Source organism: Pan paniscus, chromosome 11, assembly GCF_029289425.2.
Source record: "Pan paniscus chromosome 11, NHGRI_mPanPan1-v2.0_pri, whole genome shotgun sequence".
Taxonomy (NCBI): domain Eukaryota; kingdom Metazoa; phylum Chordata; class Mammalia; order Primates; family Hominidae; genus Pan; species Pan paniscus.
Window position 1 is genome coordinate 2,834,417 of NC_073260.2, and position 27,611 is coordinate 2,862,027.

A 27,611-nucleotide genomic window follows, 5' to 3' on the forward strand; every position below is an offset into this window, starting at 1 on the left:
GCCCAGCACCTGCAGGCACCCCTGGGCCTGGGTGACGGTGGCTGTCTGCACACAGCAGGGGACCAGGAAGCAGATTCCAGACCCCAGCCTCCTCAGAACAAGGGCCGGCCCGAATCCATCCTAGAGCAAGGACTGCCAGGTGCGTCACAGCGGACCGCCCAGCACAGGCGACCAGGTAGCAAGCGAGACACTGAAACCACATCTGGAAAAATGCCCAGCCTCGAGGAAATGTCCCAAGTTCTTTATAAGTGGAGAAAGGCAGACGGGGCTTTAAAAATCACTTGGTGCAGCAGAACCCGAGGCCCGGCGGCCAGCGAAGGCCCCACGGTGTGCCCGATGGTCAGGGGCTGCAGTGGATGGGGACGTGGAGGCTGCGTAGGAGGCACCCTGGAGGCTGGACACCCTGGAGGCCTCTGGGCTTGAGCTTTGCACGCAGGTCAGATGTTTTTTACAGTCAGCTTCAAACGGTGAAGGGGCCCTACTCCTAGGTGGTCTGGAATGTTCCCACAGCTGCCTGGTGGTAGCCCCCACCCAGGACCCAGCAGGGTACCCGCCACAGGACGTCCCCACACTCAGCCCCGCTTCAGAGCCCCCACGCCCCCTGCTTTCAGTCCCAGGGGCCACTCCAACCTGGCCACGCCAAGCCATGGTCCCTGCACCGAGTCCAGCCTGCTGCCTTGGGCAGTGAACAGACCGTGAGTGTGGGGGAGGGGAGGAGTGTCCCCCAATACCTCCTGGGGGTCCCACTTACCCTACTGGATGACAGCAGCTGAGGACCAAGGCCTGGCTGGGCCTTGAGCTGTCATCCTCATGATGTCTCTGAGCCTCAGCTTCCCTCCTGAAAAATGGGGAGCATCAGGCTAGCCGCCCCCCAGCGCCACAGGGTCATGGGGGCTGCAAGAGCCAAGATGAACTCCTGCAGGAAGGAAAGGGGCCTTGGGCTCAGAACCGGGAGTCTCAGCCCTGGCTGCTCCTTAGAATCTACTGCAGAGCTTTCAACACAGGCGCCCCTCAAATACACCCACCCACCAGGTCACTGCTGACCCCCCTCTACTCAGACCACATCTCTCTGGGGCCGGAGCCGGCCCTGGGGTGTTTTAAGGTCACCTGGGTCTCCATGAGCTCCGTCGCTGTCCCCGTGTGCTCACCAACTGTGCTTACCTCTCCACGCACTTAGGGGTGTGCTCTGCTCTCGAAAGCCCCCACAGCAGCCGCAAAGGAGGGGCCTGGTTGGGCCAATGTCAGCAGGGCCTCCTTAGCCCACCCTGACAATGGTACCCCCATTTCTCTGGCAGCAAACAAGGGGGAACTGACCCAGTTCAGTCTCCTGGGGTGCAACGCCTAAGCCACTCTCCCCTCAGCACCCGCAGGGGGCCTCTGAAGAAGAGAGGGCTGTAGGACACGTCTGCCTCTCCCCTCCGCAAACCAGGCTCTGCGGCCCCATCTCATCTGCTTCCAGGCTCCCTGGCCAGCTTGGGAACAGCCCCATTCATTCGGGGTACCCCTGGAACCTTGCCCCAGCTCCCACCACAAGTTGGGACGGGAAGCCCAAAGTGACTCCTACAGGGGAGGCCTGGCGGCACTGCACCCCAATTCAGCTTCTTGGGGTCCTAGCCCCCACCCTCCCATTGGGTTTCTGGAGTGGCTGGGGTGCTCTGCACACAACCTGCTCTTGTTTCTCTTTAGTCCCTGCAATGCCCGCTGCCCAGGGCTGCCCCCCGACCTGTAGGAGAAGGTCTCCAGGCCCTAGGCCAGCAGATGTACTCCTGTTGTGTCGGGACCCCAGCCTTCCCCGACTGCCCACACCTGATGGCCTGACAAAGAGGAATGGGGAGCCCGGACAACTTGTGAATGAAAAAGCTTCTCACCTACTTGCCAGGGGCCCACCCCCTTCCCAGGCTGGTGGGGAGGTGAGGCCCATCCCCCTCATCCCTGGCTTCTCCTCGGCCACAGCTGTCCATGGGATACTCCCGGCTGTGGGTGGTGCAGGGGTTGGGAGCTGGGAGGCCGAGGCCTGTGCTTCCCTCGGGCCTGTGCACCCGGCCGCACCATCCGTAACGCGGGCTTATGAGCGTGCCTGGCTGCTGGGTGGCCTGACGGGTGGACATCGAATGGGTCACTCTCTTCTCTGCTGGTAGAGGATGGAGGCCCAAGGTGGAGGTGCTGTCGGCACAGCTGGGGCAGACCAGGGGAGACCCCCTATCCAGGGATCCCCTCCTCCCCTCCCAGGCCGCCCCTCCGCAAAATGCTGAGGACTGGCCCCCGAGCTAGGGCTACATGGGCCATTACTTCTGGCCTGGGGCCCACAGGCAGAGATGCCAATGGAGGCACACAGGCAGTCGCACCCGCACCTGATCAGCACCAGGCCTGAGGCCTTCGGGCCTCCCCATGCCCCACCCCACCCCCACCCACCGGGAGCAGAGGACGTCGTGGTGGGCAGAGTCCTCAGCCTGGGAGCTGCACAGCCCCGCGCTTCCTTCTATGGAAAATCTGCTCCTCCAGGCTGCCTGGCTGCTGTTACATAAACATCTCTGCTGCCTCCAGGCGCCTCCTCTCCTGGGGCGCTGACCCCAAGACGTTACCCCAGGCCTGCAGAAGTGAGGCCAGATTCTGGGAGGACGCAGGCGAGGGAGGCTCCCAGCAGCAGCTACAGGGGCGGGACAGGCCGCCTGCACTGGCTGTTTCCAGAGTGCTCAGCATTTGGCAAGAGGTGTGCCAGGAAAGGCTTGCTGGGGTCAGGTGTGAGATTTGTCCTGCTTTCTGTGCCTGCCTCTGCCACCATGCTCTGGGGTTTCTGCAGCCCTCCCCCCAGGCCCCCACAGTCCTAGGTCCCTCTCAGCCTTTCGGTCTCCCCGCAGGGCAGGCTTAGCCCTCCTACTCCAGGAGGGGCGCCGGGACACGCGCCTTCTGCCATCGCACTCACCACCCTGTGTTGGGGTGGGGAGGGGGCGCTGTCTGTCCCTGGCACGAGGCCGTGAACTTTGCGCAGGGACTATGGCAGGCATTTTGGACTCCTGGCGCTTAACCAGGCTTGGCACAGGGTGCCCGTGCCTGGCATCGTGGTGGAGAAATAAATCAGCCGGAAGGAGCACGTGGGAGGGGCTGCGCCGGCGCCAGCGGCAGATTCGCCCGACCCGTTTCTGCTTTCTGGGGCCGCCTTAGGCAGGCGGCGCCCGGGCAGGAGGAGGACGGTGACCGAGGAGCGTGTCGACGCGGGTCCCCCTTGGGGGAGCGGGGCACAATCCGTCCGCGAGGCACTGGTCCCGGCTGCTCCCTCGGGGCGCCCTGAGCCCCCTGCCCAGAGGCCGCGGCGCCCCCATCCCTCGCGGTCAAGTGCTCGGGCAATCACGGCCAGGGATGTCTGGCGGCGATCGATCCTCTGGACGCCTAAAGCCGCGGCCACGGGGCCCTCGGGAGGGAGTGAAGCCGCTGGGCTAGGGGCGCACACACGGCTAGGCCACTTCTCCCAGAGCCCTGCCCCGGGCCCGGGGTTCCCCAACGTGGCCTCAGCTGCTCCCCGCCCGGCCCAGCGCACGGTGCACACGGCTGTCCGCGGCCTCGCCCTCCCCACTCCTCCCCGGGCTCCTCCGCTTATTCACATGCAAATTTCCGTCGCCAGTTGTCGCCGAGCGCGGCAACGGCCAGAGCCGGATCCTTCCGCAGCCCCGGCTCAAACTTTTGGCCTCTGAAAACTTTCAAACGAGAAGTAGTCCCAGGCGCCCGCTCCCGACCCACGCCGCGCCGCCGGGTCCCTCCTCCCCGGAGAGGCTGGGCTCGGGACGCGCGGCTCAGCTCGGGGAGGCGCAAAGGCGGACGGGGCGCGCGGGAGGAGGCGGCCGCGGAGGGGGCGGGGGGACCGGCGGGGGCGGGGCCGGGCGGGGCGGGGCCGGCGGGGGCGGAGCGCGCCTCGACTCTGAGCCTCACTAGTGCCTCGGCCGCGGGAGGGAGCGCAAGGGCGCGGGGCGCGGGGCGCGGGCGCGGGCGCGAGCGCAGCGAAGGAACGAGCCGGGCGCGGAGCCGGGCCCGGGAGCCCGCGAGAGCACAGCGCCGCCAGCCAGCCGGGGAAGAGAGGGCGGGACCGTCCGCCGCCGCCCCGGGACCGTACGCCGCGCGTGTGCGTCCCAGCCCCGCCGGCCAGCGCAGGAGGCCGCCGCTCGGGCGCAGAGGGCAGCCGGTGGGGAGGCATGCCGCCGCTCCTGGCGCCCCTGCTCTGCCTGGCGCTGCTGCCCGCCCTCGCCGCACGAGGTAGGCGCCCACCCACCCGCGAGCCCCCACTTTCCGCGCCCTTTGGAAACTTTGGCGGCGCCCGGCGCGCGCGCCCCATGGCTGGGAGCGGGCGGCGGGGAGGCCAGCATGGAGAGGGAAAAGCGGGCGGCCCGGGGCGTGGGGTTCTGGAGTCCCGGGATCAGGGAGGACCGACCTTCCCCCTCGATCCCCCGGTGGAGGCGGCCTCGCGCCGCCCGTGCCTGGAGCCGAGTTAGAAGGCCGGTGTGGGGTGCTGGGGCCCCGGAGGCCCTACTCCGGGCCCGCCCTTCACCCGCCGCGCGTGGGGCTTGCCGCCGGTCGGCCGGGCGGGCGGGCTGCCTACTATTTTTCGATTTGAATAGAGTCGGTTTTGGTTTCCTGTTGCTTCTCCGGGCCATTTATCTTCTTTCTTCTTCGCCTCTGGCCCACGCCGGGGCGGATGTTGGGGCGCGGAGTGTGGGCTCTGCGGCGCCGCGTTCGCCTTCACTGACCCGCGCGGCCGGGCTGGGTCCCCGGGCTCCCGGTCGCCCCGCCCGCCGGTGCCCCCCAGCCCGGCTCTCAGTTTGGGGGAGGGGTTGCGTAAGAAGCCGCCGCGCCCGGGGGGACTGAACTTTCCTTTTGCTTTGCGGAGTTGAAGTTTGGAAAGCTTGGGGGCGGAGAGCGGGGCGCGGGTGGGGGGCTCTTACATTTCTCCCCGCCGCACAGCGAGCGGGGTCTCTGGGGAATCGAGTGATTAATCCACTCTTTCTCCGAGAGTTGGAGGCGAGAATTATCTGTCCTCTTCCAGAAAGTGCGGCTCTGTGTCACACCCCCCTCCCCCGTTTCTCAGCCCCGGTAAGATGGGGAGGGAGGGGCTTGAGTAATTGATCCCTTCTCGAGATGGGGTCGAATTCCTTCCGAATGGGGGACCTTCATCCCCCTCCTGTGGGTGTATGGGGGCTGCCCTGGAGATGCGCGCCCGCGGAGGCAGGTATTGGGTGTCGGCGGAGGCGGGGCCGCGTCCCCAGGGTGCTGTCCCGGTGCCCCTGGAGGCGGCCCCGACTCCACAATGGGCCGCTCTGATTCCGAGGCGGAGGCCGGCGCTTTGTTGGCGGGCGGGGTAGCGGGCGAGCAGCTGTCGCATTTTCCCACGGGCGGGAGCTGAGTGTGGCCACCCCCCCTCCCCCCCGTCCAGCTCTGCCCCCTTGCAGAACGGGTTTGAACAGAGGCAATCTCGGCGGCTGGATGGGGGGCCCTGCCCTGCCAGACTCCTCAGTGAGCCTCCAGGGTGGGGGGCAACGCTTCGGAGAGTAGCCCACTTTGTCTCTGCTTTTCCCCCACTGCGTCCAGGCGGCACATCAGGCCATCCCACCCTGCTTCAAGCAGGACGTGTTCCCTGCTGCTCCCCTTCCCCCCATTTCTGACTACAGAACTCTGGGCAGAATGTTGACGCCCCTTTGGTTTCATGGAGGGGCTTCCTGCGCACCCGTGCCCCAGCAACCCATGATACTGAGCAGAGTGCGTCCGGGGTAGGGGGCGGACGATGCCCCTTGGCTGGGTGCAGGTCCCGCCCCCAGGGTAACAAGGACCTTCGGTGGTGGTGGTGCGGGTGAGACTGACCTCTCTTCTCCTGCCCCTGCCTAGGCCCGCGATGCTCCCAGCCCGGTGAGACCTGCCTGAATGGCGGGAAGTGTGAAGCGGCCAATGGCACGGAGGCCTGCGTGTGAGTACCACCCCTGCGGGACCTGTTGCTTTGTCGAGGGCAGAGCCCCTGCCTTCTGCAGCCGCGCAGGGGACAGAACACTAGGCCATTGTCTTCTGGAGATGGCCCAGAGTCTGGGCACGGTCACGTGCTGACTTTTATTGGACAAAGTCTGGCAATTACTTAATCACCAGCAATTATGCTGCGTGTGGAGCTGGTCTGGCTGCTGGGGGCTTGGGCACTCCTCCGTGGGCCACCTCAGGCTCCGGGATCACTAAGTGGGAGTCCCAGTACCCCAATTCTTCTTTAAGTCCCCAAGAAACAGTTGATCTGCCAGGGGAAGCTCTGGACCATTTACTGAGAGGCCCAGCCCCCACCACCCTGCCAACTTGGGGCGCCTCCTCTGGGCGGGTGATGCCTCCTGGGCACAGGTGATGCCTCCTCTCGGGGGTGATGCTTCCTAGGTGGGTGGTGATGCCTCTTGGGCTGGTAGTGGTGCCTCCTCTTGGTGGGTGATGCCTCCTCTGGGCACAGGTGATGCCTCCTGGGTGGTTGATGCCTTCTGGGCTGGTAGTGATGCCTCCTCTGGCACAGGTGATGCCACCTTCTGGGCGGGTGATGCCTCCTCTGGGTGCGTGATGCCTCCTGGGCTGGCGGCGATGCCTCCTCTGGGCACAGGTGATGCCACCTCCTGGGCGGGTGATGCCTCCTCTGGGTGCGTGATGCCTCCTGGGCTGGCGGCGATGCCTCCTCTGGGCACAGGTGATGCCACCTCCTGGGCGGGTGATGCCTCCTCTGGGTGCGTGATGCCTCCTCTGGGTGGTGATACCTCCTCTAGGCGGGTGATATCTCCTCTAGGCACAGGTGATACCTCCTGGGCAGGTGATGCCACCTCCGGGTGGGTGATGCCTCTTCAAAGGAAATTGACTCTTCAAAATCGGACCCGCCTTTGGGCTCTCTGTTTGCCCCAGCTCCCTCTTCCCGGCCTCAGGCTGGGGCTGGGGAAGAGAAGGTGGAACTCATGTTTTGGCACGGGGTGTGGGGTAATTATTGAGTCTGGTTTCTGTCCTGGCATCTGCAAACTCTGACCTCAAAATCCCGTGGCCCTTCTGGTCTGCCAGCCTCAGATGTAAAATGGGCACAGAGGGGGCTGGGAAGTCGTGCGGAACCGCTCCCTCCTGCCTGCCTGTGAGTGCCCATCAGCCGTGGGGAACTGTTCTGTTGTGGCCGATGCCCTTCAACTTGAGTCCATCCCTGATGAGAATAATGAGGAGGTGTTTGGTGGCTGGAAAAAGAGTTCCCTTCGCCCCCCAGGAGCTACAGATGAAGAAATGGCTCCCCAGCCAGTCTGCGCGCCCTCATTCCAACTGCAGAAGGTCCCATTCCCTTGACAACCCCAGCCCGGCTCCTGCCTGTGCCGACTGCCCAGCCTGTGGGCAGCAGGCCCCCTCCCTCCCCGGCCCCCACCCTCCCCAAACTGAAGCCAATTAAGCAGGTCTGTGAGCAGTTTAATGGACAAAGCCGATTGTGTCTTTGTCAGACACTAATGAATGCGCACTACTTTTTTTTTTTTTTTTTGCTTTTTGGGGCCCCCTTCTCCCTCTGCAGAAGCCGCACGGACGCTTGATGCCCTAAATCTTGTTTCCTTTCATTCAGAGACCGACAGCTGGGATCCAGGGGAAGTGCAGCAGCTATTGTTGGGGGAGGCGGATTAATGCCGTGTGATTAATTATGCGTGGCTTCCCAGAATGTATAACCCCCTTCCCCGCCACTGCGCTCCCAGCTCGGACTTTGCCTCTCACCCATTCGGGGCTCTGGGAGAAGCTTCTTGCTCCTGCAGAGGACTTTGGGAGGGTGGGAGGAATACCGTGCTGGGAAAATTGGGGGCGTGTTGCTTCTTCTCAGTGGCACCAGGGAGTAGGCACAGCCTGGCCCACAGGGGTCTGGGACTGAGGTCTCCCTGGGCCAGAGCGCTGTGCTTTGGGGTACAGATTGCTGCAGCTCCCTGGTGTCTGGGTTAAAACCCTGCCACAGGGCCGCAAAACACTGGTGTCATGGGCCCACTTTCCCATTCCCCAAACTTGGGATCCCGGTGAGCTGTTTCCAGCCCAAGGCAGGCCGCCGACCATGGCTTTGGTGCCTGGCCTTGTCCCCTTTGCTGGGGCCTGGCGCCCCCTCCTCCTTGGCGGGAAGCCTGCTTCAGTTTGGCCTGACAGGCAGCCGAGCTCAGCCCACAGAGACCCCATTGTGCACACCCCACAAGTCCAACGAGAAGATGGGACGGAAGCGCATCCTCAGGCTCCTGCTTCTGGGCCGCAGGGTTGGAGGCCAGGGCCACAGCCGAGCCCGGCTTGTGGAGGCACAGGTCAGGGCTCACACAGCAGTCTGGGGGACATTGCAGCCGCTTCGGAGAAGGCCCCGGGCTCCCTCCCTGGGCTTGAGCCCCACCCAACATACACCCAACATACGGGAAGGTGCCTCTGCCTTCCCGTTCCTGCCCATCCTTCTCAGAAGGCCCAGTAGGTCTGTCCAGGAGTTAGCCAGGGCACCTGCAGGAGGCCTGGCTCCCCCAGCAAGGGGAGAAACCCACACTGTTTCTCGAAAGAGTCTGGGGTGCAGGCTCTTGGAGCCCTGCCAGCCTGAGTGGGAATCCTGGCCCCGTGGTATCCAGCCGTGACCCCGGAAAGAGCTTTGGCTTTTGGTGCCATTTGCTGCCTCCGCTGTAGAAGGGGCATGGTCATGATGGGCGTCACAGTGCCTGGCTCACTAGTACTGGGTGAATCATTTCTTTCCATCCCAAAGAGAAGGAACCTTCACCGGAAGCTGCCAATCAGGTGGTTGCAGGGCCCGGGATTGGAAAAAGTGGTTTTGTTGGTGCAAAATGCCTTCCCAGGAGGTCAGAGTGTCGCCGTGGCCTGGTCAGCCAGTGGCCAGGTAGAAAGCACCTGGCAGCACATGCTGGTGGGCGGAGGATGGTTGGTCTCTGGGCAGCTGCTGTGCGAGGTGTGGCCGTGGTGGCTGTGGTCGGAGATGGTGGCCTTCTGAGCAGGCCCAGGGGGTCACTGTGGCCCTTGGCTCTTCTCTAGCCCCCTCATCAGCTCCGTCAGTGTGAGCAAGGGGTACTGAAGAGGGCTCCACCTTTTTTCTCTTTGTTTTGAGGAGAGCTGGGAAGAGCTGCAGGGACCCTATCTGTCTGGGTGAGACTATGTCCTTGGTCTGAAACGCTCTCCCAGGGCTGCCTGCGTCTGGGCTGGGCGTTGAGGCAGGGGGCAGCTAAGATGTTGGCTGCTGACGGCAGAGTCAGAATGGCACGGGGCGTCTTCCAGGAGCTGGGAGAAATGGGGGTAGGCTGTCACACCCAGCACCTCCAGGAGGATGTCCAGCTGCCTGCTGGGTGGTGCGCTTTAGCTTTGGACAACCTCGTGTCTGAGGCCTGGCCTGGCCACTAGCTCCGTGACCTTGGGTCATCAGGTCATGCAAGCCTCAGTTTCCCCAGCATGTCAGCCGGGCTGATACACGCTGGATCTCTTGGTGTGTGAGGATTGCATGAGAACCGTGTGGAGAGGGCACCTGGTCAGCGCTCCTTTCTTCCCCGCCTTCTCCCCGTTGGCTGACAGTGCTGGTTTCCAGAGCCTCCTTCCTGAATGTTTAATTGATTGACGAGTGAATTCAGAGAATCCTAAAGGTGCTGCCTGGTGGGCTGGGCCTGGCACTGCCTGGGGAGGGACTTGCCGGCTCTGGGGAAGTCCATCTCCCAGGATGGCTCCAGCTCCGGGGAAGTCCATCTCCCAGGGTGGCTCCAGTTCACAGACACGTTTGAGCGCCTGCTGTGTGCTGCGTTCTGCTCCAGGCCAGGCCCCCGGTGGGGACAGGGCAGACATGGCCCCTGCTCCTGTGGAGTTCACTTCCCAGCAAGGGGTGAGAGAGGCACCTAGCTCACATGTGGGACATGTTGGGGGTGTGCCGGCCTGGTGGTGGCCTGGCATAGCTCCCGGCAGCCCCGTAAAGCTGTCTGGATCAGGCACTGATAAGTGGGAAGAAGAGACCCAGAGAAGTCGCCATCAGCCCCAGGGTCACACAGCAGTGGCAGAATTCCTACTAGCCCTGCCCCTCTCCTTCTCCCAAGCGAATGTCCCTAAACACAGCCCCAGCCAGCCTGAGCTGCCCCGTCACTTCCCGACTACAAGAGGACTGGGGGCGTGGCTTCCCCTTAAAAGAAGAGGAAGGAGGCTCAGGCGGGAAGTGACTTGGCCCTGCAGCCGGCCTGGGAGGCTGGGGAGGGACGGGGTAGCTCCTGTCACCCGGTCTGGCTGTTTCCATTGAGTCACCTGCCTCGTCTTGGGCGTGGCCAGGGGAGGAACAGGTTGATTCTCCTCCTCATGCTGAGCTGAGCGGAAAGACCTGTGACAGGACCTCCTGTTTATGCAGAACCTGGTCTTCAAGGGCGCCAGGGTTAGAAAAACATGTTTAAAAACATGCAGCATCCGAGGTGGGCAGATCACCTGAGGTCAGGAGTTCAAGACCAGCCTGGCCAACATGGCGAAACCCCCGTCTCTACTAAAAATACAAAAATTACCCAGGCGCAGTGGCGTGTGCCTGTAATCCCAGCTACTTGGGAAGCTGAGGCAGGAGGATCCTTTGAACCCAGGAGACGGAGGCTGCAGTGAGCTGAGATCGTGCCACTGCACTCCAGCCTGGGTGACAAAGTGAGACTCTGTCTCAAAAAAACAAAAAACAACAAAAAAAACCCCACACAGTGTCAAATAGAAAGTCTCACCTACTCAGACTGGGGAGACATCAGGAACAGGAAGGCCTGGGGCGGAGACTGGGGTGGGAGCCTGGAGTACTCTGAAGGAAGCTGGCTCCTTGGGGCAGGCCCTGCCTCTGAACAGCAGCCAACATGTTTTCCATTGAAAAGAATAATAATAGAAAAAGAGAGAGGGAGAAAGAAAACAGCAACCCTGGCAGGAAGAGGGTAGGGCAGGGCAGACAGTGCACCAGGGGAAGTGCTTCCACAGGGCAGAGCTGGGTGCGGGGACCCCCAGATGCGGGCGGCAAACTGGAGACCCCACGGGAGCCGGGACTGGCTTCATTCCTCATTCCCTGCACCTGTGATGGGCAGCAGCGGCCACCGGTGCCCACTGGGCAGTTCCAGGCCGGGCCGAGGGACTGCACCCTTTTGCTGTGGGGAGGGGACCTTTCCTGTTTCATGTCTCGTCTATAAATAGTGAAAGGATGTGGCTTTGCAGAATCGATTGGGCGTCTAGCTTGCCTTCCTCAATAATGCAGCGATGACAGCTCCACACTCAGGACGCCACTGTTACCCAGCCTCGTAAAAGCCCTGGCAGACGGCCGCCCACCCTCCAGGTGTGCCAGTGCAGTTTTCATCCCCAGCGCACAGGTGGGAAAGCTGTGGCTGCGAGGGCATGGGGATCTGAGGCAGGCTGGCGTCAGCTTTCACCTTCATGTGCAGGCATATCCAGAACTTTCCGGATCTTTCCCCGGGCTGAGGAGGAAATACCAGCAGCTTTAACGAGCGGCTGGCTTTGGGGCATCACACCTGTGGGCCGGGCTGCGTTTGACGGCCTCGAGTTTCCCAGGCAGCGCTGGCGCTTTCTCCTGTGGGGCCCGGAGCTCCGAGGGGCTGTGAAGCAGGGCTGGCTCTGATTTGCTGTGCTCCCCACACTGTCCCCTCCCTGGGCCTCAGTTTCCCCATCTGTATGTGATTCCCCTTCCAACTACAGCCAGCGGGACCCTGGGGCGGGCTGAAGGCGTGGTGGTGGCTGTGGGCCCCGCGGCGAGGCCTGCGCTGGGCTCGGTGGTCGCCCCAGCTGGGGAAGGGGCAGTGGCTGCAGGGGTGGGAGGGCAGAGGGAAGCCCTTTTCCAAAGTTGCCTGGTTGGGTTCTCCTTGTGGCCCTGCCCCACCCCACCCTGCTCCCTGGGAGCAAAGGGAGCTAAGGACTGGTTTGGGGGATGGATATGTATATGGAGGGATTCTGGGTGATGACTTAATTCATGTTACAAAATTTGCCTTTTTTTGTTTGTTTTTTGAGATGGAGTCTTGCTTTGTCACCCAGACTGGATTAGAGTGACGCAATCTTGGCTCACTGTAACCTCTGCCTCCCAGATTCACGCGATGCTCCTGAGTAGCTGGGACTACAGGCACATACCACCACTCCCAGCTAATTTTTGTATTCTTAGTAGGGGCAGGGTTTCACCATATTGGTCAGGCTGGTCTCAAACTCCTAACCTCAGGTGATCCACCTGCCTTGGCCTCTCAAAGTGCTGGGATTACAGGCGTGAGCCACTGTGCATGGCCACTTTTTTGTTTTTTGAGATGGGGTCTCACCCTGTCACACAGGCTGGAGTGAAGTGGTGGGATCACGGCTGACTGCAGCCTCAAACTCCTGGGCTCAAGCGATCCTCCTGCCTCCGCCTCCAGAGTAGCTGGGACCACAGGTGTGCACCACCATGCCTAGCTAATTTTAAAATTTTTTTGCAGAGGCGGGGTCTTGCTATGTTGTCCAGGCTGAAAATGTGACTTTCGAACTAAAGCGTGCTGTTGCTTGACATCTAGTCCATTCACAAGTTCATTCAACCACTATCTAGTTCCGGGACTTTCTCACTGAACAAAATAGAAACTGTACCCAAATACTGTCACTCTGCCCTGACTGCCCCAGCCCCTGGCAACCACTAACCCGCTTTCTGTCTCTGAATTCGCCTCTTCTGGACGTTGCCTATGAATGGAATTGTGCCATAGGTGGTCTTTGGCCCCTTTCACTGAGCGTGATGTGTTTAAGGTTCATCCATGTCACGCGTGGACTAGAACTGCATTCTTCTGAGGACTACATTTTAGCCGCCAGAAGCATCAGGGACTGGCCAGAGGTGGACCCCAGCATCCCAGCTCCCAGACAGTCCAGAGGAGGCAGGTGTTGGGAGGGCGTCCGGGGTGGCTTCCTGGAAGAGATGGCGCTCACTCTGGGCCGGTGCAGCCACCCGACAGCCACAGAGCCCCCTAGAGGGAGTCCTGGCATATTCCCAGGTGAACCTGTAGGATGGACTGGCGTGCCCGCGGCCCCTGTCCTGCTCAGGACTCCAAGACAGGCTCACAACCTGTCCCTGGGCCTCACTCATGCCAGCCGCCAAGCTGTTCAGCATCCCTTAGCCCCCAGGAGGCGCACAGTGGGGCCACGGTCACTGAGCGTCCACACGCCTGGTGCTGTAAGAATGCAAGGTAGAGGGTCTTTATTGAGCATCTACTACATGCTGAACCCTGGGGTATGGGTGGGCACGGCAGATGCAGGCCCCCCTGGGCAGGGGAGGAGCATGCCGCTTAAGAACCAGGCCACAGGATGGACGGGCTTGGCCACAAGCTAGGGGTAGACACTGCAGCCTTCATGGCCTCCTGTGTGCAAAGTCAGTGCTGTGGGACCCCATCTGGGTGCACCTGCTGTGGCTTTCAAGTGAGGCCCACCACGGAGCAGCTTCCACGCTGGCTGGGACAGGGTCAGCGGCAGGGAGCTCCAGACCAAAGGAGCGGCAGTGGCTGGGGCAGCGGGGGGCAGTGAGGCTTTGGACACATCCAGGGGGCAGGCAGGCATCTCAGCCCCCACCCGCCCGGTCTGCCTGCTCCGGGGCCTTCCCTTCCCTGGACAGAGCTCTGTGTGATTGGCTCCAGGCTGCTTCTCCCCCTGGACCCTCAGGGTCAGCTTAGAGTGACTGGCTATGCCCTGGCCTAGACCCAGGCCCGTGTGACAGGAGAGAGCTAGGAACCTGGCCCCTCACTCTGAGACACAGATGGTGTCCTCTCCAAGTTGCCCTTGGGACGGGGAAGCGCCATGTCCCCTGCAGGGCACCAGGCCAGCCAGTGGCTCTTGACAGCGAGGCCCCGTCTGCAGGCAGCTGGGGGACTTCTCCCTGTCGGGAGGATGCGTGCGTGTTAGCATCCGGGTGCCTGGTTGCCCCAGGGGTGGTGCAGGGCGGTTATAGGCGGTCCTAGCATTTTGGGGTTGCTTTCAGTGTATCTCCGAGACCTGTGGAATTCTGGGAGGAGAAACTCCCCAGCAGTGTCCTCAGTGCACCCCCCTACCCTGTACCCGTTGCTCCTGGGAGGGATCCTGAGTGCTCCCCCCCACCCACCCTGCACCCATTGCCCCAGGAGGGATCCTGAGTGCTCCCCCCCACCCACCCTGCACCCATTGCCCCAGGAGGGATCCTGAGTGCTCCCCTCTCCACCCACCCTGCACCCATTGCCCCGGGAGGGATCCTGAGTGCTCCCCCCTCCACCCACTCCCACCCTGCACCCATTGCCCCTGGGAGGGATCCTGAGTGATCCCCCCTCCACCCACCCTGCACCCATTGCCCCTGGGAGGGATCCTGAGTGCTCACCCCCTCCACCCACCCTGCACTCATTGCCTCCGGGAGGGATCCTGAGTGCTCCCCCCTCCACCCACTCCCACCCTGCACCCATTGCCCCTGGGAGGGATCCTGAGTGCCTCCCCACCCTGCACCCATTGCCCCTGGGAGGGATCCTGAGTGCTCCCCCCCACCCACCCTGCACCCAATGCCCCTGGGAGGGATCCTGAGTGCTGCCCCCCACCCACCCTGCACCCATTGCCCCTGGGAGGGATCCTGAGTGCTCCCCCCCACCCACCCTGCACCCATTGCCCCGGGAGGGATCCTGAGTGCTCCCCCCCACCCACCCTGCACCCATTGCCCCTGGGAGGGATCTTGAGTGCTCCCCGCCTACCCTGCACCCATTGCCCCTGGGAGGGAGACTTCTGTAGAGGCCTCACCTCTGAACCCCCCACTCACAGGCTCAGGGGCCCAGGGTTGGGGGCGTCCTGCCGTCTACACTCCAGATTGAGCCCGCACGGTTAAACAGGGCCCTCTCCGCACGCCCTGCGTAATGCAAAGCGGTGGCTTCGGGTGGGTCCCCAAGGGGCCTTGTGAACCCTGGGGGCCCGGCCCCTCCCACCTGGCTGCACCCGCTGGGCGGGAGATCCCATCCTCCGAGTCCCCAGCCCCTCAGCCTCAGCTGCAGCCCAGACACCAGGGCTCTCTGGGGCGGGGGTGGGGCAGCGGTTCCCTGAGGTCTGTGGGGCTGCCCTGCTGTGGTTCCTGCAATTTCCTGGAAGGAGGTCTGGGGCCTGGTGTCCAGTGGGGCCTGTGGGGGGGGGACTCGGGGGCTCTGTGGGGAGGGACTGGGGGCTCTGTGGGGAGGGACTGGGGGGCTCTGTGGGGACGGACTCGGGGGCTCTGTGGGGAGGGACTGGGGGCTCTGTGGGGAGGGACTGGGGGCTCTGTGGGGATGGACTCGGGGGCTCTGTGGGGAGGGACTGGGGGGCTCTGTGGGGAGGGACTCGGGGGCTCTGTGGGGAGGGACTGGGGGCTCTGTGGGGAGGGACTGGGGGGCTCTGTGGGGAGGGACTGGGGGCTCTGTGGGGAGGGACTCGGGGGCTCTGTGGGGAGGGACTGGGGGCTCTGTGGGGAGGGACTGGGGGGCTCTGTGGGGAGGGACTGGGGGCTCTGTGGGGAGGGACTGGGGGCTCTGGGGAGGGACTGGGGGGCTCTGTGGGGAGGGACTGGGGGGCTCTGTGGGGAGGGACTGGGGGGCTCTGTGGGGAGGGACTGAGGGGCTCTGTGGGGAGGGACTGGGGGCTCTGTGGGGAGGGACTGGGGGCTCTGGGGAGGGACTGGGGGGCTCTGTGGGGAGGCACTGGGGGGGCTCTGTGGGGAGGGACTGGGGGCTCTGTGGGGGGGACTGGGGGCTCTGTGGGGAGGGACTGGGGGGCTCTGTGGGGAGGGACTGGGGGCCTGTGGGGACGGACTTGGGGGCTCTGTGGGGAGGGACTGGGGGCTCTGTGGGGAGGGACTGGGGGCTCTGGGGGGGGTACTGGGGGGTCTGTGGGGAGGGACTCGGGGGCTCTGTGGGGAGGGACTGGGGGCTCTGTGGGGAGGGACTGGGGGCTCTGTGGGGAGGGACTGGGGGGCTCTGTGGGGAGGGACTGGGGGGCTCTGTGGGGAGGGACTCGGGGGCTCTGTGGGGAGGGACTGGGGGCTCTGTGGGGAGGGACTGGGGGCTCTGTGAGAGGGAACTGGGGGGCTCTGATGTGCTGGGCGTGCACAGGGGAGGCTTTGCCTCTGACATCCACACCTGCAGTTCCCAGGCACACACAGCAGCCCCATCGGGGTCCTCGCAATCACAGTCTGTGAGTGGCCACTACCAAGGGCGTCTCCGGATCAGGCCATGCCCAGATGCTGCCCGGACCCAACCCCCACAGCGCCTACTGCCGCAGTAGGGACCAATGGCCACAGAACACTCACCCGGCCTCACTTGCGTGGGGCTGTTCAGTCTGGTGGGCACCAGGTGGGCGCTGTTCTCGCCCAGTGGGAGGCCTGCCAGCTCCTTGGTTGCTAGTTGAGATTTTTCCCCAAGAAATAGTCGTGTTGTTCCTTCTGCTCCGCCTGGCACTGAGGTTGGTGACACACCCGACCTTGCTCTAATTGGCAGATGAGAGTTTGTCATCAGATGTCGACCCTGTCTACGCAGTCCCCTGGCCTGGGCGTCCGTTGTGCGTCTCTGAAGGGCTTGAATTGGTTGTTTAAAGCTGGGTAAATGCCCCCTTGACATTCTGTTGACACTGTCAATTTGCTGAACAAACTCTTCCACAGGTAGCACAGGAGGCCAGTCTCACCCCAGCCTGAGCCAAGGCCCAGGGAGGCAGGTCCTGTGTGGAGTCAGCCTTTTTGTGAGTGCAGCGGCCCTGCAGGATGCACCGGGTTTGGGAAGTGGACTCCCCCGTCTCCCGCCACATCCCAAAAGCCCTCAGACATGGAGGGCAGGACGAAGCCAACGGTCGCCCTCGTGCCGAGATGACAACCGGGCACAGAGGCGGTGGCTCCCAGCTTCCTGCCCTCTTCGCCGTACTGGGGTTACCCAGCGTGACTCATGGCCCGAGCCACAGGCACCCGCCCAGGGAGCCACGGCGGGGAGACCTGGCTTTATTAGAGATGCGTTCGTGCCTCATCAAGTCCAAAGGAGGAAACTGGCGCGTCCCTCACTTTCCCTGAAACAGGCTCCCCCACCGCCCAAGCGGTCAGGTTAAGGTGCATTTGCAGACAGATGCCCTAGTAGGAGGCTGGAGCTTTTGGCCCAGAATTTTCCCTGCTGTAGGCCCATGGTCACCGAGCCTGCCCGGGGGCTGAGGCCCTGAGGAGGTGCCATTGCCCCACCCAAGCCTCAGACAAGTGTCCTGCCCTCGACCCTGCGGGAGGCAGCAGCTCAGGCCCCGACCCTGGCCAGAGAGGGCAGCTCTCTGAGGCCACTGTGGCCGTGGCAGGCAGGGGCCGGGCTTGCCGGGCCGTCGAGTGGGCACAGAGACTATCTGGGAAGGAGGTGGGCGGTGAGAGCTGACTCCCCGCAGCCGGGGGACAGATGAGCCCCGTGCCGCACAGCAGGGCCGCGTGGTGGGGCCCCCCAAGTTCCGCCCGGTTTCAGCTGTTGACGAGCGGAAACACACAGTTACTGGAAATGAGAGGTTTGGGGGAGCCGCCAGGGGTTGAACATGTGTGGTTTCCCTGACGGCTTTTCAGTAAGAGATGCTTGAGCTCAGGCTGGGCACTGGCTGGTGTGCGGAGGGGGCTGGGCCAGAGTCCCCCCCTTGGGCCTCCACTCTCCATCCTTATAGAGGGACCTGGGTTGGTCCCAGCTCCCGGGGTGCAGCCCCTGGGTGGCCCCTCCTACTTCCCCTTCAGTGGTCAGAAGGCGGCTGGCCTCATTCCTGTCTGACGGAGAGCCAGGTGGGGAGGCCGGGCAGGGCTGAGTGTCCAGGGTCCACATGGTGGCGGGGCTCAGGCCGTGGCGAGGTCCTGTCCTGGGCCTCCAGGGTCTGGCCCTCCAGGGTCTGGCCCAGCACAGAGCTCTGCAGCTCTCTGGTGGACGGGCCTGGCTGGGCTGTCGGCAGCCCTGGGGCCAGGTGGGCAGTGGGAATGGAGGTGGAGGCAGGTGGGTGGCTGCAGGTGACTGGAAGGCTTGGCTCCAGCCTGCAGGGGCTGCAGTCCAGGCCAGCCACCCCCACCAGACCTTCCCCCTTCCAGGCGTGGGGTGGCACTGGGTCGACAACACAGGCCACGGACTTCTTTCCCCCACGTGGGCTGTGCGACCCCGGGCCGCCACCACCTCTCTGAGCTCCCCTCCTCCTTAGGAGATGGGAAGCGGCTGGGGCCATGAAGTGTCCCCCAGGGCTCCTGACAGCCCCAGCTGCCGTCCTTGTGGCTGGGCGACTGCTGCGAATTGTTGCGCCTTCTTTTGAGTTGGCTACAGAGTCATGGCGGCTGTGGGAGGTGTAGCTGGGTCTCGGGCGGCACGCCCGGCTCCCCCGGGGATGTGTCATCTGTGTCATCCACCCTGGAGCCCCTTCCTGGTGCTGTGGGGGCCCCTCCAGGAAGGTCTCTCCCAGAGGCCAGCCCCAGCCACAGGCTCTGGGGAGACTGTGTGGGATTTGCATGCGGTTGTGCGCTATTTGATCGAGGTCATGTGTGGGATTTGGGCGAGGTCCTGCGGGATTGGGTGAGGTAGTGCGAGATATTTGGGCGAGGCCACGAGGCAGTGGGCGAGGCTGGGCATTATTCAGTGCCTTGGAGGGGCAGAAGTTTTAGGACCTGCCAAGTCCAGCCCAAGAATCCCCAACTTTCCCCACAGGGAAAGGTACCCCAGACAGTCCTCAGCCTGTGCCAGCTGTCTTGGGACACCCTGGTGTCCCCCAGGTTGTGGCACTGCAAGCCCCTCCCCCAGGTGCCCCTCCTTATGGGCCCCTCCCAGGGCTGCAGGCACCTGCCTGGATCCCACTTCCCAAGTGTGGGGTAATCCCAGGCGCCCGGTGATCACGCTGGGCCTGGGCAGAGTGAGGCTCTGAGGGGGTGCCAGGGGCACAGTGGGCCGGTATGTGAGCCGGGCTGGGCGCTGGGACTGGGCCGGCAGGCGAGCGGTGTTCCGAGAGGAGGATTCCTGGGCTCGGAGGCCCCTCTGTGCCTCGTGTGGTCAGAGAGCAGGGAGCCGGCGGGTGTGATGGGGATGAGGTGACCTCTGGGGCCACCACTGAAGCCGCCGTCCATCTGCGGCCGAATCGGGAGGCACACAGAGGTGTCCTGGTGGTTTCCCGGGACAGGCGGGAGGAGGCGCAGGAGGGCGGCGTCTGCCCCCGGGAGGCCAGGAGTGCTCCTCCGGCAGCGTGGGCTTCGGCTTCGTCCCTCTTTCACCAGTGCCGACGCACCGCGGGTGCTGTGGGTGAAGGGGCATCGGTGCCCTCCCGCTGGGCGGGAGGAAGGAAGGGGAGCGGGAGGCTGGGTCTCTCTCGCCCAGGGCTCTGCCGCCACCACCCTAGGGTTTTGTGTTTCGGTGGAGCTGTAAGAATGCTTTGTCTGCTCCAGACTTCCCGGTCCTGGGAGATCAGGTGGTCGGGCAAAACATCCAGACCGTCTGGGTGGGGCTGGGGGTGCGGGGGACACGCGCCTTCCTCCTCTTTCCCAGGGAGCTTCTGCCACTCCTGTGCCACCCTGGGGAGCTGCCTTGCCCTGCCCCGCTCTGGTCCCCATCAGCAGGAGTGGTTCTGAGCTGCCTTCAGATCCGGGTGGTGTGCTGGGCATAGCTGCCCCGTTTTCTCACCTGTGAAATGGGCCCATTACACGCCCCCAGGGCGGTTGTGGGGGTCCCATGAGACAGAGCTTGGAAAGCCCGAGTGTAGGTCAGGCCAGGAGGGGCGTGGGCTCAGTTTCTTCATTGCTGGGCTGGTGTGTGCCGGACAGATGTCTCGGGATCCCTCCCCTCCCTGCAGCATTCTTAACAAGGACGCTGGACATGGAGTCAGCACCTCCGGGCGACTGCCCTGCTGGCTGTGGGGCTCACTCCAGAGGAGAAGAGGAGCCCCTCCGGGCAGCCCCTTCCTGCCACCCCCAGCGACAGGATCTGTTCAGGAGCAGTGGTGGGAGGTTGCTAGAAGCATGTCTGGTGCTGGCCCGGAGCGCAGCCTGTGATGCCCGACTTCATTCATGGAGTGTGGTTTGAGCCCTCCAGCAGCGCTGCTGTGGGCCTGTCCATTGCCTTCCCTGCCTCTGAGCCATCGTGGGGTGCAGGGCTGGGCTGGGTCTTCTTGGGAGCAGAGCCCCGGCGTGTCATCACCATCTTGGCCTCTCCAACTCAAGAGGTTTGTCCACATGGGTCCCTAGGGGCCGTTGGGGTCCCAGGGCAGGAGACACATGCCTGCTTTTGGGGGATCCGCGTGGGAAATTCCCGCAGTGGAGCAGCAGGTGGGGCTCCAGCAGGCGTTTTTCACACTCCAAACAGCCTGCGGGGCACTTTGGTGACACCTAGTTCCTGGGGTCTCAGAGCCTGCTGGGCTGTGCCTTGGCATTTTGGGGAGGGGCTGGCCACATGCCCCCAGAGTGGCCACCCCAGCTCCGCCATCTCCACGGGCCTTCTGTTGGTCAGATGCAGACAGCCGTTCCCATGTCGGGTGAGGGCATTGTTTTCCCGGCTGCGGGAAAGGTGGCTTCCCGGGAGGACAGGTTCTGTCCCCATCCCGCCTCCCACACAAAGGGTTTCCCCGGAGCCAGAGGAGGAAACTTGGCCTTCCTGCACTTCCTCCTTCGCACATTTTAAACCATCCGAGGATGCAACTGGGGGAAAAGATTTGCAGACAAAAGAGCTGGGGGTGCCGGCAACAGCTGTTTGGGCCGGAAAGCCTGGCCCCGGCTCAGACCCCGGCTGGGTCCCTGCGCTGTGGCGGGCCGGCCGCGACCCCCGCCCCACCCAACTCCGCCCCCTGCTGCCTGCTGTCTCTGGAGCGGCGGCTGTTTGGGGCTGGCTCCTTTTCTGGGCCCCCACCTCCCTGAAGCCCCCACTGCCCCTTTCCTCCTTCCTGGGGCCCTGGGAGCCAGGGCAGGGCCCCCATGCAGCTTTCAGCAGCTCCAGCCCAACGGCTGCAGGCGCTGGGGTTGACCACAGCTCAGGTGGGACCGCAGGTGGTGGCTGGAGGCAGCCATCCCACATTGCAGCCCCCAATCTCGTGGTTTTGTGCCCCAACGGTGAACAGGCCTGGTGGTGCTGGGCTATCGTGGGCCGCCTTGGCCCCCTCGGTGCCTGCATCCCTCTCTCCTGTCCAAGATGGGGAAGGAAGCCGGGAGCAGAAAGGGAAGAAAGACCCAGCGGCTGCAGGGCGCCTTTCAGGGCCTCCTAGCCACCGCAGAGGCTCCAGCCAGCTGTTTGAACAGGGGTTTGGACACAGGGTCCTGGCAGGTTTGAGGAGCCCGGGGCCTTCCTTGCTATATAGCTCTTTGTTCTAGGGGATTTGGGGAGGCTAGGGAAGGGGCTGTGAGCAACGAGGTTCCAGCATCTTCCCAAGCCTCCTCCATCCCCCAGGGCTGGGCTGCTTGGCCGTTCCAGTGGGAGAGGACCCGAGGTGGGACCCTGAGCCCCCTGCCCAGCTCATTTCTTAGCAGCCAGTGCCTCCTGGAAGGTGGGTGGTGCCCACTGGGATTGGGGAAACTTGGTCTAGCCTCTGCCCAAGGGAGGGGCTGAAGTCCCAGGACTCCCCCTGCCCCAGAAGCCTTGGTCCGGGCTAGAGCTGGGCTCGTTGGCCTCATGGAAGCCTGCCTTGGGAAGCATCCCCACCCAGGTCTGGCCTTGTCTCCCCGTCTCCAGTAGGGGGTCACAGTGTCCCCCCGGCCAGTCCACATATGGCCCCATTTGCTTGGGCAGGCCGATGGGTGGGCCTGTCTGTGTGGCCCAGGTCACCTGGCGGGGCCCACTGTCAGTGGCGTGGGTAGAAGGTGGTCAGCCTTGCTGGGTCTTAGCAGAGCACGGCAGGATCTGGGTCTGGGGAGGGCGTGGGGGTGCCCCTGCCATCACAGGAGCAGGCAGAGTGGGAGCCCTAGACTCCCCTCTGGGCAGAAAGCCCCTTGAGGCTGGGGGCAGGTCCTGCTGGTGAGGGAGGGGTCCCAGGGGCAGGGGCACCCTCAGGCTGGCCGCCTAGCGATTGGCTCCTGCAGGACGTGGCCACGGGCTCCCTGGGAGCAGCAGCTGTTGGGGGTGTCTGGGGAGAAGACCCCCATTTATTGCCCTGTGAGGGACCACACTGCTGCCAGGGGACCCTTGGGCTTCTGTGGCAGGACAATGGGCCGGGATTGGCAGTGAGGCCCAAGGAGGGCAGGTGGGGCTGGACCTGTGGCTCTGCTGGGGAACAGGTGGGGTGTGTTAAGATGCTGATTTCAGCCAGGCAGCTCCTCCCCTTCCCTTCCCAGGGAGCTGGGGTGTGCAGGGCCGTTCCTTCCCCTCTGGGAAGTGCAGCTCCTGTGCACCGGAGAGGCCCCCGCACTGTCCCTGCCTGTCCCACCAACTGTCCCTGCCCGTCCCTCCACTGTCCCTGCCCATCCCCCTCACTGTCCCTGCCCATCCCCCTCACTGTCCCTGCCCATCCCCCTCACCGTCCCTGCCCATCCCCCCTGCACTGTCCCTGCCCATCCCCCCCCACTGTCCCTGCCCACCCCCCACTGTCCCTGCCCATCCTTGCCTTGGGAGGTGCTGTCACCTGGTGGAGCCATGGGAAGCACCTCTCCCACCCAGGGTCTCTGGTTCCTGTTGCGGGTGCAGAGCCAGCCACATCACTGACACCCCAGCTGGGTTGGGTCCAGCTGACCCCACACCCCCACCCCTCTGCTCGGCCTCCGCCTGTGCCCCCATCCCTGGCCCTGCATGACCATAAACTCCTTGAGGGCAGGAAGTGAGTGAGTCCTGCCCCCACTGAGTCCCTCTCACCCCTCCTTCTCATTTTGGGGCGGAGGGAACTGTCATCTGTCCCCTGGGGGTGGCAGATGGCCGCTTAGCTTAGAAAGGAAAACAGCACAATTTAGAATTCGTCCTGGGTGAAAGGTCTCGGCAGCATCTGCCTCCCGCTGCTTTCTGGAGTCGCATTTCTATGGAGCGGCCCTGGCAGGGAGGGCGGGAGCGGCACAGTGGAAATACTGAGGCGGGAACAAAGTGGTGGCGGTAGAGGTGGTGGAAGTGGCACAGCAGGCGCCGGGGCCACTTGGCACCCTACCCCCGCAGCCCTCCTGGAGCCCCCGCCCGCCGCTCACCTGCGGGGGACCCAGATAGGACAGGTTACCCCAGCGCCACCAGGCCACTGAGCGTGGGGGATGGGACAGGCAGGTGCCAGGTGACCCTAAGAGGGACGCACGGAAGGGGAGTCCACGGGGGCACACCTGGCGTGGGTTGGGTCTCCTCCGTGGGAGCCCGAGGGCTGGGTGGCTTGGTGGACAGGGCAGCTCTCTCGTCCAGTCGGGGGAGACTGGCGTTCCCTATCTCAAGCCCCACTTTTTAGCCCCAGAGGGGTCTCCCCACCGCCCCTGACAGGAGGAGATGCGGGGACGGTGGAAGGTGGGGTGCAGGTCACTCATGGAAGCCCTGAGGATCCCCGTGGGCACTGCAGCTGTTGGGTGCCACCTCACTCGGCCAAGCCCTGGCGCCCACCTCATGGCCCACACCCACCTGGCTGCCGGGACGGCGTTGAAGACAGAGTGGCCCGGGTACCAGGGGTGTGGCCAGCGCCAAGGCTGTGAAGGGTTTGCTCACAGGCCGGTGGTCCTGGCCATGGCCATGCTGCAGGCCCGAGGTCCCTCCCACCTTCTCAGGGACGTCTGGGTGCTGTGCGGAGGGCAGGTGTTCGCCGTCTGTAGGGTGCTCCAGCTCTGTGGCCAGGTGGGAGAGAGGTACAGACTGGGGCGGGCACAGGCTGGAGGCTGCCCACAGCAGCAGCGGGAGACTGGGCCCAAAGCTGCCCCCCACACACAGACCCCCACACCTGGCTCAAAACTTTCTCCAGGCTCGGCCCGGTTCCCCCCAGCTAGCGCGTCTCACGGAACCTCCAAGCCGTGGCTGTGGGGCCATGGCAGGGGCCTTCCCTGTGGTGTCCGATGCCCAGGCTGGGAGTGGGGGCGGACAATGGGCCCTCTCAGCCTGCATTCCCCCACGGGAGCCTCCTCAGGCCTCCGGCTGGGGCTCCTGCCCCACCCGCTGGGAGCAGCTGCCGCCACGTCCGACACCTGCTCCCAGCCGCCCTTTGTCCGAGCACCGACGCCTGATTTATGGGGCGTGTTTTCCTCTTGCTGGCCCGGCGTGATACAGCCTCGTTAACTGGGATGCGTCCGGTTGGGCAGATTCTCCCACAGTCCTCCACGCTGGGGTCCGCGCTCAGGGTGGGGAGTGGGGCCCGGTGTCCGGGCAGAGCGTCGTGGTCCATTCAGGGACAGCCAATGTCCTGTGACCTCAGGGCACTTAGTGGGAGACTGCTCTAGGGGCTCGGACCTCCAGCGTCTCCCCTCTGGGGTCCCCTAAAGCTGTGGGGTGGGCCTCCCCTGCCCCTCCTCCCCGTCTTGCCCAGCAGGTGAGCTTTTCCCACTCTTTGGAGCCTCGAGGGGCCGGGAGGCAGGGGACCGGCTTGCATGGGCCAGGCTGAGGAGCCTCCAGCCCCGGCTTTGATGACCGAGCGCCCTCTGTCCTGTACCCACCCCCTGCCGACTTCAGCGGCTGGGAAAGAAAAAAGGGCCTTTTCTCCAAGCGGGAGCTGTGGCCAACTCCCGCCTGACAATGGGGCATTTATGTGGAGGGAGGGCGCCCCTCCTGTGGCCACAGCCCAGCCCAGCCCAGCCTGTGCACTCCACGGGTTCCCAGCGGCCGCTCCACCTCGGGGACCAGCCAGCCTGTAACTGGATCTGCGTGCAGTGGGAACCACGTCTGCCCTCCCAACAGGTGCCCGCAGAGGCAGGTCTGTCGCTGCAGCCCCGGAGTGACCGGCCACATGGGATGGAGGAGGGGGAGCCTCATTCCGGGGCTGTGCCCGTCACTCACTGGGCTGGCAGGAGCCGTAGCAAGGCCTGAGTGAATTCCCCAGAGCCCCTTTGGAGGGGGTGACATGTGTTTTCTTTAAGCCAGTTGGTTTGGGACTTTTGGCTTCTGGCAACAGATGGTCGGCCGGAGTGGCCCTTTTGCGTTCTCTCTACCCAAGCCATGGCCAGGGGTAAAAGCCTTCGGGGAAGACAGATGCCTCCCGGGCCTTTGGGACAGGGGCGTGGCTGGCTGCTGAGAAACGCACAGGAACCCCCACCCCCAGCCTCCACAAGCCCCTCAGGGTAAGGCCCCCCCCAGGCCACTGCCACACATATCACAGGTCTGATTGGAGACACTGGGGTGGGAATAAGCGGGAGAGGAGGCGAAGACTTGGGGGGCCGGTGGGGGTCCTGTGGGAAGCCGGCAGCTTCAGGGCCGGTCCTGGGGCAGGCAGCCGCCGCAGCCCCGCACCCAGGTGGGCTCTGGAAGGCGGGACGGTTCCCTCTGTACATCCCATCTGGAGGAGGTCGTGCCCACCCAGGGCCTGAGCCGTGAGGCCGCTGCCTTCCCGGGCCGCTGGGGCCGCTGAGGCTGGTGGCATGTTCTGCTTCAGAGGCTTCACCACTGGGAAGAGCGGCACCCGGTGGGTCCCAGACCTTTTCCCGGAGCGCAAGGCCAGGAGGTGACGGGGGCCGGAGATTTATGACCACAGCAGGTGGCTGGGGGGGGGCAGGCTCTGCGCCTGTTGCCACAGGGAACAGGTGAGACCAGGCCTGGGTGGAGATGCAGGACCCCTCCCCTGGCTCCCCTTGTTCTCTCTGAGCCCAGACTGTGTGTCCGGGGTGAGGGGCAGCCTTTCACCCACCTTGACGGGGTTGCAGAGACCTGGCACAGGGACCTCCTGGCACCTTGGTTTCCCCGGCTGTAATGTGGGTGCTTCTGCTCCTGGCTGATGTGCCTGGATGTGAGTTATGAAGACTCAGTGCCGAAAGGGAAACGTGTCTGGGGGCTGAGTGTGGGCAGGGAACGGGCCGGCCTTCATCCCCAGTGCGATCTTGGCATGAGATGTCCCATCCCCATTGCGGTCTCAGCGTGAGGTGTCCCATCAGAAAGGCTTCCTGGCCGGGCGCGTTGGCTCACGCCTGTAATCCCAGCACTTTGGGAGGCCGAGGCGGGCAGATCACGAGGTCAAGAGATCAAGACCAGCCTGGCCAACATGGTGAAACCCTGTCTCTACTAAAAATACAAAAATTAGCTGGGCATGGTGTCAGGTGCCTGTAGTCCCAGCTACTCGGGAGGCTGAGGCAGGAGAATCGCTTGAACCAGGGAGGTGGAGGTTGCAGTGAGCCGAGATCGCGCCACTGCACTCCAGCCTGGGCAACAGAGCAAGACTCAAAAAAAAAAAAAAAAGAAAAGAAAAGAAAAAGAAAGGCTTCCACGTAGGAAGGGGCTGATCCACACTTTCCGTGACTGCCATCATGTTGACACCTGAAGGTTGGAAAAACCACGGCCTTTGTTACTGCCCAAGCAATGCCTGTTCGCTTTAGCAAAGCTGGGAAGAAAAGCAGATAGGCCTGCAGACCCGGAGGCTCTACGGAGCTAATGTACCCGGCTCCTCTCCATGGCTCTCCGCGGGTGTAGACCCAGACCCCTGCCTGGGCTGTGGAGTCCAAGCTGGGTTCTGCTGGAACATCCTAGTCTCTAGCTTGTTCCCCGAGTTAGCAGTCATTTGTCTTTTTCTTTCTTTCTTTTTTTGAGTCTTGCTCTGTCACCCAGGCTGGAGTGCAGTGGCGTGATCTCGGCTCACTGCAACCTCTGCCTCCTGGGTTCAAGTGATTCTCCTGCCTCAGCCTCATTCAGTGGCATTCAGTACATTCCCAAAGTTGTGCAATCGCGGCATGTGTCTGTTTCCAGAACATTTTATCAGCCCTAAGGGAACCCTGCTAAGCACCCGTTGTGCCCGTGCCCGGGGTGTGGGGGGAGGCGGCTGTGCCCATGACAGGTGCCCGGTGCTGAGTGGCGGGAGCGCTGGGGAAGCAGGTGGGAACTAACTGCCCTGGCACATCTGCCAACAGCTGTGGCGGGGCCTTCGTGGGCCCGCGATGCCAGGACCCCAACCCGTGCCTCAGCACCCCCTGCAAGAACGCCGGGACATGCCACGTGGTGGACCGCAGAGGCGTGGCAGACTATGCCTGCAGCTGTCCCCTGGGCTTCTCTGGGCCCCTCTGCCTGACACCCCTGGACAACGCCTGCCTCACCAACCCCTGCCGCAACGGGGGCACCTGCGACCTGCTCACGCTGACGGAGTACAAGTGCCGCTGCCCGCCCGGCTGGTCAGGTGAGGGAGGACCCACAGCCTGAGGGGTGGGCAGACCCAGGCCCGCCGCCAGCTGCCCAGGCAACTTGAGGTACTTGGCGGGATCCAGGCCCGGGTCTCTGACCTGGAAGTAATTGGGAGCCCCTGCCCCAGGGTCCCTGCCCCCCTCCCAGACCTGGAATCGCCTCGTTTTCAGCTGCTTGCTCTGGCCCAACTCTTGCTGTCCCCACTTTTGTGAGACAAGGGGAGCCTCTGTGTCCAGGCCGCCCCTGCCCCCTTCCTCCTGCCGTGCACTGGCCCTCACCTGTTAGGGTGAAGGGTGTCTGGAGGTGTCAGCTCTGGGAAGAGACGGCCCAGGCTCAGGCCTCTTGGGAGCTGTGGTCCTTCATCTGCCAAAGGCAACCGGTCTCACGGCAGGTCCTGAGGATCAAATGTGATAGCACCTAAGGTGGAGCCCAGGCTGGCACCTCCAGGTGGCCTGAAGG

General features: G+C 63.8%; 1 protein-coding gene and 1 long non-coding RNA gene across 4 annotated transcripts in view; one reads left to right on the top strand and one right to left on the bottom strand.

Moving 5' to 3' along the window:
• Positions 1-225: 225 nt before the first annotated feature.
• LOC134728590 (uncharacterized) lies at positions 226-3,757 on the bottom strand. The gene is made up of 3 exons (XR_010109178.1): positions 2,413-3,757; positions 1,869-2,128; positions 226-838 (listed from the first exon to the last, which is right to left on the bottom strand). It is a non-coding gene; the product is annotated as an uncharacterized LOC134728590 (long non-coding RNA).
• A 165-nt stretch (positions 3,758-3,922) lies between these two features.
• Positions 3,923-27,611, top strand: part of NOTCH1 (notch receptor 1) — a 52,456-nt gene continuing 28,767 nt past the window's right edge. Inside the window, exons 1-3 of one of the 3 annotated variants that reach the window (XM_034929539.3) lie at positions 3,923-4,245; positions 5,869-5,947; positions 26,885-27,147. In XM_034929539.3, the coding sequence (XP_034785430.1) occupies positions 4,185-4,245; positions 5,869-5,947; positions 26,885-27,147 (403 nt within the window). In that variant the 5' untranslated portion in view covers positions 3,923-4,184. Of the gene's footprint in view, positions 4,246-5,868; positions 5,948-26,884; positions 27,148-27,611 lie in introns of those variants that run through there. The other 2 variants (XM_034929540.3, XM_063593857.1) reach the window with 2 other exon arrangements.